Source organism: Frankliniella occidentalis, unplaced genomic scaffold (genome assembly GCF_000697945.3).
Source record: "Frankliniella occidentalis isolate FOCC.00 unplaced genomic scaffold, Focc_3.1 Scaffold57, whole genome shotgun sequence".
NCBI classification, from domain to species: Eukaryota; Metazoa; Arthropoda; class Insecta; order Thysanoptera; family Thripidae; genus Frankliniella; species Frankliniella occidentalis.
The window spans coordinates 1,020,497-1,030,605 of NW_026267187.1; the positions used below are offsets into that span (position 1 = coordinate 1,020,497).

General features: G+C 46.0%; 1 protein-coding gene across 3 annotated transcripts in view; it reads right to left on the reverse strand.

Moving 5' to 3' along the window:
* Positions 1–9,110, reverse strand: part of LOC113209737 (uncharacterized) — an 87,853-nt gene extending 78,743 nt beyond the window's left edge. Inside the window, exons 1-3 of one of the 3 annotated variants that reach the window (XM_052267690.1) lie at positions 8,926–9,110; positions 8,056–8,131; positions 6,030–6,104 (exon numbers count right to left, since the gene is read on the reverse strand). In XM_052267690.1, coding sequence (XP_052123650.1) covers positions 6,030–6,063 — 34 coding nt within the window. In that variant the 5' untranslated portion in view covers positions 6,064–6,104; positions 8,056–8,131; positions 8,926–9,110. Of the gene's footprint in view, positions 1–6,029; positions 6,196–8,055; positions 8,132–8,925 lie in introns of all 3 variants that reach the window. The other 2 variants (XM_052267688.1, XM_052267689.1) reach the window with 2 other exon arrangements.
* Between the last annotated feature and the right edge of the window lie 999 nt (positions 9,111–10,109).

Below are 10,109 nucleotides of genomic sequence, written 5' to 3' on the forward strand. Positions count from 1 at the left end.
GCGAGCAGGGGGCCCGGGTGGGGAATCCCACCTCCCCACATTGGCCAGTCCGCCACTGAGGGACACCCCCGCCCCTATTCCTTGCCGGTGCCGGTACTACTTGCTACTCGTTCTGGTTCCCTTCCCTTTCTTTCTCCCTTTCCTTTCCTTCCTCTTTCCTCTCTCTCTCCTTCTCTTTCTCTTCTCTCCCTTTTTCCCTCTCTTTTTTTTCTTCCTCCCTTCTTACACCCGGTTATTCCTACTCACACCCGGTTATTCCCATTTTAGGTGCAGCATTTGCTGCATTTCGGACCCCCTCTTGGCGCCACTGCCTGAGTCAGGAGTACCCGGATGGTTTGGTGACATTGGACCTTGCTCTTGCTCTGAGGCGCGTTTGCTTCGGCGGCTGCTCGGGCTCTTCGGAACTTCGGGTGCACCCGTTGGGGGGTGGAGTAGCTGGAGCAGAGAGAGAGATAGAGAGAGAGAGATAGATAGAGAGAGAGAGAGAGAGAGAGAGAGAGAGAGAGAGAGCAACCCCACGGCGAAGTGAGAGGTGTGGCATCGCCCGCTGCCTGCAACCAGCGGTGACCTGCGCCCGCTCCCGCTGCCTGCTACAGTTTGGCTGCGTCCGCGGGCCTGTAGGAGATGCTACACGCTGAAAGTGCACGAGGATTTTGAAGGAGAAGGGTGAAGAGAAGGGCGAAGCGAAGGGTAGTCGACGTCATTCAAGAAGGTTGCGATGCTTGACCGGGTTGACCCTCCTGTACCTGTGCAGTCTTGTTGTCTTGAACACGTGCCCGGCTGGGATGCGTTGTCCGCCCTCCGCCCAATGGGAAGAGGGGGAGGGGAGGGCGGGGGAGGATCCGCTTCCTAAAAGTGCGTAGGGCCGCTGGCTGCAGCCCCCTCCCCCTCCTTCGCCCCGCCCGGCCTCGCCCCACATACACTGCGACCGCTGCTGCTCTGGTGACGGCCAGGGCCAGGTGAGAGGAGGTAGGCTAAAATAAAAACTATATAAGTTACAAAACTCAAACCAGCGGCGTGTTCCTTCCAGCGGTGAGGGGCGGATGTCGAGCAACGGCAGTTGAGGAAGAGGGCAGTGAAGCATAGCTACGCCAACGGTGGTGTTTGGGTGAAGGCTGGAGTGGCGTGCAGCGGCGTGGTGTAGGACGCGCTGCAGCGACGCCACGCAGCAGGACCAATGACGTCAGAGGGAGGGCCAAACCGCTTTGTGACTCTAATAATCCTAGTAACACAAAACTGTCGCACATAGTGTAATTTACTTTCAACGGGCCGATTATTGTAAAGACAACTAAAAATCAAAAGTGTTGGCTTTCCCACATTCAGACGATTGTTGATGGTCACAAAATTTAAACTATCGAACGTCCTTTGGTATTTATATCGATTCCTGGTCGAATCCACAACAGTGGTTTTTCTCTTCTATTACGATAGATCACCGATGAAGATTTTCGTTCAGAAGGAAAAAGATAGTAAAGCGATAGAATCATTTTTCACATTTCGTATATCGCACCGAAAGTACGTATTTTTTCTTCTACTGTTGTCCGACAATTGTGCGACAGTTCTGTACTACTAGATAAGGTGAGGAACATAATATCCTGCTTCATGAAGTGCTGTATTTCTTGCGGCCACTCTCGTTTTGGTTGTACACATGATTGCTTAGAATGTGTGATTTCAAAGGATTTTAAGGATTTCGAATAGAATCTAAAAGGATTTTACGCTTATACCGCTAGCAGATTATGTCTGAATGAAAGGCCTTTTTGTAATTTGAGCAGATTCCACGAGATTTCGGTGGATTTCACCTGATTTCGGTAGATTTCATATGATGTTACAGAGGGTTTTAGGCTAAAAGTAGTGTATATTAACGCGTGCTAACGTAGTAAATAATTATGAGTTGTTTCGTAGAAATTGGTTGTCCTTAAAACATGACATTTTAAATACACGGAAAGTGAGCCGGATTCCCGCTTTCTCTCCCATCTTTTCGGCCAGCACCCACACCAACCTTCAAGAGGCTAGCGGCCACATGCACCAGAATCGACAAGAATAGAAACAGCATGAACCTTTCCATTCCAAGGCCCACAGGCCCTCCGCCCCCTCCACTGCCCCCCCTCCATCCACCCCTCCCCCTCCCCCTCTCTCTACTTTTTTCTGATGCAGGGACAGGAATGTATCTCATGTTCAAATCTTCACGAGCACACTAAAAGCTTATGAACATGTTTATTTATAGCTTACTGACTGATTTCTATGTACGTGCTCTGCATATGCATTTTTTAATACGCTGTGTGAACAAATTTGTTTCTAATGGCGTATTAAAAAATGCGTAAGCAGAGCACGTAGGCCTACATAGAACTCAGTAAGCTAAGACTAAAAATGTTCATAAGCTTTTGGTGTGTGGTAACGTACAAACAACGACAAAGTTAATTAAGATAGGGTGTGATAGGGTACAGTACGTGTGAAATCATCACAGCTTTAAGGGGGATCCTAGTGTAACGGGCCCAAAATAGGGATGTTTCCGGGATTTTTTTTTTTTAAAGAAACTATTGCTCCGCGGTAGAATCTCAGTACCCCTTTTATTGTGTACTACATTTAACAAAAACATTCTCAATAAAGAATCGATCTTGAGAGCAGATAATACAAATTTATGGATTTATTTTCTCTCATTAGCTGCAATCTCTTTGATTGCTTGCAATTTTGCTATTCGGTGGCCTAGTGGCGTAGAGGACATAAACGGGGATAGGACAGAACGGCTGGCAGCAGCGGCCAAGTATTGTTGGCCATGGAAGGGGCCATCCCACCCGGTATTGTTAGGCCGGGCCGGCCGGGCAAGGAAGGGGCCTGGCCGGGCCTGGCGAGGCCTGGCGCGACACTCAGCCAACCGGACACCATTCCCCCAGCGCACAAACGTGGGATTGCTGGTTTTGCTCTTAGTTCTCTTTCCTTCTTATCGAGAGTTAAAGCTAGCTGACACCTTAAAGTTACTTCTGTATTCGTAATATTCAGCGAAAGTATTAAAGGTATCATCTGCTTAAGACACCAGGAAAGTGTTGCCAATACCCCCCGGGGTCTGCAGATACAGCAGGCCGAAGGTGGCCGTACACCACCACGCCACTGCAGGCGCGTAGCGCCATCTTCGGCGTGCTGTATCTGCAGACCCCGAGGGGTATTGGCAACACACTCCGGGTGTTTTTAGCGGATGACACCTTAAATATTTTCACTATATATAAAGAATACCTACGTAACTTCAAGGTGTCAGCTAGTTATAACTCTCGATCAGCGGGAGGGAGAACGAAGAGCAAAACCAGAAATTAGTTTTGGTGCGCTGGGGGAGTGGTGTCCGACCGAGTGAGTGTCGCGCTAGGCCTCTTCCTTTGCCCTGCCTAACAATACTGCGCAGGATACACTGTAAATCCGGGGTGTCCAGCAGGTAGGCGACAAAGTCGCCTGACCCGCAAAACTAGGCGACTTATGTCGGCTATCTGCTGGACATCTTCTGTTCTTCCGGGCAATTGCATTGTATGAGTCCATAGGCATTCCACCAACTGTGTCCATGCAATTACCCGGAAGAACAGAAGATGTCCAGCAGATAGGCGACATAAGTCGCCTAGTTTTGCGGGTCAGGCGACTTTGTCGCCTAGGCCTAGGCTCCTTGCTCCTTCCCTGCCCAACAACACGGCGACGCCGTCGGTCGCCCTGCTCTCCGCAAATGTCCTCCACTACGCCACTATGCCGCCGAATGCCGAATCGCAAGATTGCAAAGCAGCCAAAAACAAATACATAGCAGCTTATAGGAGAAAAAATAAGAACATTACCCTAATAATTTTGTATCATCTGCTTTTAAGATCGATTCCTGATTCAGATTTTTTGTTAAAAGTAGTACATATTTAAGAGGGTATGGAGTGTTTACCGCGGAGCAATATTTTCTTTTTAAAAAATTTCCGAGATACCCATAAGGCCCTTTACACCAAGAGGGAACCAACTTGGAAATTTGGTGAACTGTGAATATATTCAAATATTCAATGTCACTGAATACCAGTGAATATCACTGAATACCAGTGAATATCACTGAATACCAGTGAATATTCACTGTGATTGTTGATTAATATCCTTGAATATTGATGAATATCGATGAATATTTTGAATATCTTGTGAATATTCGCAAATATCACCTGAATAACTATTAGATATTAACCAGCGGGTGCACCGTGAATAGTCGAAGTTGATGCCCCCTCGCTTTACACGAGGGAGGATCCCCCTTAATACGCGGACAGAATATGCTCTTTTATCGAATGTTAGCGCGTTCTACTTAAATGTTGTGTTAGAATATAAGCACAGAGAACTGGCTGTTTATTTGAGTATTAATCAGATTCCAAAAACTTGTAATCATTGATAGAAACGGTACTGAAATTATATTATCGCCTTTTTGGCTCCTGTTCAAAAGCCATGCGACTCAATTAACTTTCGACACCGTGCATTGGTAGAGTAGAAAAGGATTCATCTGATCCAATCAGGGTTGTTCGCAATATGTGCTTAAACTAGGAGTTGTGGCAACTTTTATCTAAGAAATTAAATTACCGGCACCCTAATATAATTTCTTGCCGAAAAGTGGCCACATCTCCCCAGAAAAGCAAATATTGTGGGCAACTCCGTTTGGCTGGGACAGAGCCTTTTCTAATATATTGCGGCACGGTGTCGAAAGTTCATCAAGGCCCGTAGTTTTTGAACAGGAGCCAAAAAGGCAATAATATAATTTCATTACCGTTTCCATCCCTGCTTGTAATGGGTCAGCGAGAGCGAATTGAGCTTGCGATGTTAGGGTCGTTTTGCTCCGTTTAGTTGGCAGCACATACTGGGCATTACTGTTAAAAATTACCAGCGTTTATCAAAATCTCGTAAACAAAACAAAGTTTCCGACCGGAAGCAGTTACTTTTGTTTTGCTCCTGTAGAAAACAGCTGTAATAAATAAGAGTGTCCTAACTTTGAACGAAATGTGTTGTTATCAAAATTAACTACTCTCTTCTTGTAAATGTACAGCAAAGTAATACTCAGTAGTTTTTGCTGTGGGCCAATAAGAGCAAAATATCACAAGTTTCGACAGGGTTCAAATGAAAACAACATTTCTGTTGTATAACAGGAGAGTCAATCCCGCAGTATGTCGTCAGCTGACAGGTTCAAAGTTTACGCCTAAATATATACATGAAACATTTTCAGAAAAAAAATAAACTTGCAGGTTGCAGGTTATTTATATTGGGAAAATACTTGGGGGGTTGCTTTTTGAGGGTTAACTCGTGAAATTACAACCCTTTGGCTCAAAATTCCGTCCGTTTTGCTGTATAATAAAATTAAAAAAAAAAATACTTAGACCCTGAAGAAAATGAGCCCAGAATGACTACCTTGTACACTACGTCGTTAAAAACAGGTTTCAAATCACAAAGTAGACATTGCACGTGTCGAGTCGACTCGTAACCTTGTTATAGTTCTAGGAGCCTGCGATAACTTCGTGCCAGAAAGCCTTCGCCAAACGATGGCTGCTAAAAACGGCTTGTCCAGCGGGAGGCTGAAAGACTCAGTTGCATTTGGGCCGCGCGACGCACGAGCTTGTTTGAAGCGCCAGGATTGATGACAATCACAAACAATGTGGGTTTTACAAAATAATCTGACAAAATAGCCGCACGTGCTGCATTGTTCAGGTTCCGTGAGATATTGCAAAGCCTGTTACGCGAGACGTGATCTGGCGTACATATCTAACTAGCATAGTAACCCCTTTCATCGCGAAGCCTCTCGATCCGGTGCATTTCACTGCCAAGTTGAACATGCTGCAATTTGGAGAGTAGGCCTAGTCCAGACCTGGTGCTTCTAACGTGCTCTCAAAGCGGGGCGCACGCCCCAGAAAAGGAAAAACAGGACCTATAAAAGTGCGTAGTTTTCTCCAAAACGTATAGGAGACAATCACTGCAACGTTGCATTCTAGCCATCGCAGGCTGCTCAAAGTCATCATGGCCACGTCAAATAAAAAGATGACAATCACCACACTCACCTCCATAGAACTGCAGAAAGGTGTGGACGTCCATGAAGCCCGTCTGGACGGGTAGCGGGAGACGATCTGCAGGACCTTGCAGCGGTAACGGTTGCAGTGCAATCTCGTCATCCAGGGTTTGCTCCATGGTTAGCGCCACTCTATTAAACAATGATGGCTTGCTTACCTGTTAACCAACGTACCATTAGTGTTAGTTTCTTTTAAAATTGTAACACTTCTTCTGCTGAACGTTCTGACCAGGCAAAACAGATTAATCGGTGAGTTTGTTCTTTTTCACTTCCGTTCTAGATAGCCTGGAACACCCTATTTACAAAATATTTCTCGTAAAAGCTACAAACATATTTCGCAACAAATACAAATTTTAGAGTCATGACATCGACACTTGAAACCTACAATCACGGAGTTCGTAGAGTCTCCGTATAAACCCGTAGTTCCAGGCAGCTCCGTACAGACACGCAGTTCAGCGGGTCACCGTTTAACGTCGTAAGTGCTTGAAAGTCACTTCTGAGATAAAGCGCTTCAAAGTTTGGGATTTACATTGAGCCTTACGGGCGGCTAGATTTTTAGACCAGAATTACTTTTGAACTAATTGACATATCGCAATGCGGTTTTCGCTGATCGATAGCCCCTGCTTTCTTCTATCCGACGCATTTCATAACTTAAAATTTTCAAAAAAGATAGTTACGACGCTATACGGCGGCCGGCTGGACTCCGTGTTTGTACCGAGCCCCCGGGAACTGTGTATTTATACGGAGCGTCCACGAACTCCGTGTGTATAGGCTACGAGTGTCGATGAGTCATAAAATTTGACACAATATATAAAAATCTCATACTTTTTACTATCTGCACTGATTATTTTGTTTCTTTATGGTTGTGCACTTAAATTTGACAATTATAACGTTCAATTTCATTCGATAAATACACTGATGGAATGTTAAATTGTCAGTAAGTAAATCTTATTAATGCGTTTTACTCATAAATATTGTCATTCCCGAAGCGTTCAAACCAACCCAACACTATATTACTGACAAAGGGTCGCAAGAGTCAGTAACACGATGCGGGTGCACTTTAGCCTGATAATGTACACAGACTAGTTTTGGGGGGTGATTTTGTTTGCAACTGAAAGGCAATTTCAGAGAGACTGTCCGTGCGTAACGGTCATAAAATTCACAATTCGAGGCTTGCTGTGGGCGAATGAGTGGTGCAAGGGCGAGGCACATGAATGAACGCGCAATGTCGAGACGCATGCACACTGCAAAAAATTAGAGTCTGATACAGAACGATCTACAGCGTTACTGTAGATGCCGCTCTTAGTCACTGCACCTAGGGTACAGAGCGCGGAGTACAGTGTTGCTGTAGCACCGGAAAGCCCAGGATTTACACGGTACAGTGTACGAATACGGCTCCACTGTAGACAGTTTTGTCCGCGCTTTTGCCTTACAGTGGTCCTGTACATTGCTCCCTGTACCAAATTTTAACCATTAAAACTACATCGATGCTGTTATTCGAATAACAGAAGTTCCTGGAAAATAATTAGCAGGACGATCTGTAGTTTTCCTGTCATAATTTTTTGCAGTGCAATTGTACCAGTTTAATTGTTCCCGGATAAACCAATCGTCTGCAATATGTCGAAAACAGTGTCGTTACGCACAGACTCAAAACGGAACTCGAATTTGCTGTAAACGCGTTAATTTTGTGAAATACATCCGTTTTCACACCTTATACAGCAATTTTGCTCTTATTATGCGAAAATGCCTCTATGATGCGCTTTTTGGTAATTATGCTTTTTCTATGCTCTTCGGATTCGTATATGGAGGTTATGGCGGTGCTAACCAGTTGATTATCAGTCCATTTTAGTGAAGTTTAGGAAAATATGCGATTATGCGAAAGCGTAAAGTGCACATGGTTAGAATTGTCCTATCTTTAGCCGTTCTCCTAGAAATCACGGACACGGGGTGGTAAAGGTGATTTTGTTTTAATGTAAGCAAACGATGTGATCCTCTCACACCACACAAAGCCGTTTTACCGTGTGACGCATAGTTTCATCAGGACAGTTATTTGCTGAATCGAGTCGATCAGGAAAACTTTATTTTCTGATTGTACTGAAAGGAACTTACAGGAAATGTTAATTAACCATCAAAGATGTTTGTACGACCAGAAAAATACCATCAGAAATTTTACGACCAGGGGAAAAATACCATCAAAAATTTAGATATTACCATCAGGTTTTGAAGGAACGCTCAGAAACTAACCATCAGGAACTGAGAAAACCATCAGAAACCTGAGATACGATAAGGAATCAGGGCACTGAGATCAGGAAATCCTGATGGAATTTACACCAGTGAAATTGAATACTCGCAAGTGTTCAACTTGGTAGGTGTTCACTTGCAAGTGTGCAAGTCCTGCTCGGCTGAGCACTTCCTACACACACTGTTAAAAAAGGTTGTAAAAAACAAGCATTTTTGAAACGATACAGCTGTTAATAAACAACAAATGTTATTTTCATTTCACCCCTCGCGACACTTGTGCTATTCGGCTTATTGCCCACAACAGATACTACTTGCTTTGCTCTAAATGTGCAAGGAAATACAAGTCAATTTTGTAAGCGACACATTTCGTTCAAAAACAACGGACTCGTAATCTTACAACTGTTTTTTCCAGGAGCAAAACAGTGTGACCGTTTTTGGTCAGAATCTGTGTTGCCGAGATTTTTCTCTGTGTTGTTTATCTACAACATGTATTGTTGTCAAAAAACGACATGTGTTGCTGACACACTTTTAACAACTCTTTCGTTGTTAATTCACAAAAGATTTTTTTGTTAACAATGCAGTGAGTCTTCAATATAATGAGGAAGTGTTCAACCGAGGCAGTTCCACATTTGCAAGTGCACACCTACCGGGTTGAATACTTAAAAGAGTACAACTACGGAGCAGCACACTTAGAAGTGTTGACCAGTTTAACATTGATAGTTAATCAGTGAGGCTTTGAAAACTCGTAGGGATCCCTTTTTTTTTTTCGTCTGGCGGGCGCGCGCGTGGCCGACGAGAGCGTTAACGCGCCGAGGCCAGGCACGCACCGGCCACCGGCTGACTGGCGTACACCCCGCAGGCAAAGCGACTCGCAAGCAGCGTGCGGAGCCGCCATCTTGAGGGGCGGGGGTAGAGAGAAGAGAAGAGGAAAAGAGAGACACGGGGAGAGAGAGGGGAGGGAGAGAGAGGGGGGAGAGAGAAACGGAGGGTTGTGGTGGTGAATATTTATTGAGGTAACCCCGTGCCACCTTGAACATGGCGGAAGAGAGGCGACTGGCATGGAGGAGGAGGGGATGAGACCGAGAAAGAGGGGCAAGCGAGAGAGAGAAACAGAAAGAAGGGTAGGCAGCTCCAGACCTGCAGTACGTGAGATAGCTGAGCTGGGAGGTCAAGGGGAGGGCCACTGCCCCGTCCCCGTGCCCCGCCCCGCCAGATCAGCCGGAGCGAGAAGGAAAGAGGGCCCCGTAGGCTGAAGCCGGACGAAAAGAGAACGGGAGAGAAAGAGGAAAGCAGCGTACAGTCACATCCATGATTTGATGAAGACGGAGCGATCGCAACCGACGAGAGTAAAGTCGGGCAACTGGGGGATAAAGCAGCGCAAAAAACAAGGTAACTTTGCAAAGGCAAGCATCAAACCGCTGCATTTGCTCGGCACATTTCTAAAACGCCATCGGAAGCTTTTTGGTTTGGTGTAGGATAGCGTGTCCGTGGGAGGGGCTGTCGGAGAGTAAAAAGAGGGGAGATGGGGGAGTGAGAGTACAAAGAGGGTTAAGGGCTCCGGCGTGAACGGGGTCAACACTTGGGCGAGGTGCAGCTTTACACGGCGCCACGCACGCACGCCACGAGAGAGTGTGCGCCTCTGGTGACCAGCATAGCGCGCTGACTCGCTCAAAAATTTAGCCTCCGCAAACGAAATTAAAAAGGCAGCAGGTCCCTGTTTACTGGGCGCCGCAGGGCCACGCGCCGGGACCTGCGCCCGCAGGGTAGGCCACCCATCTGGCTCGCGCGCCGTGCGGCGGGGTGGGGCGGCGCCAGGGACAAGAGGAGGGGG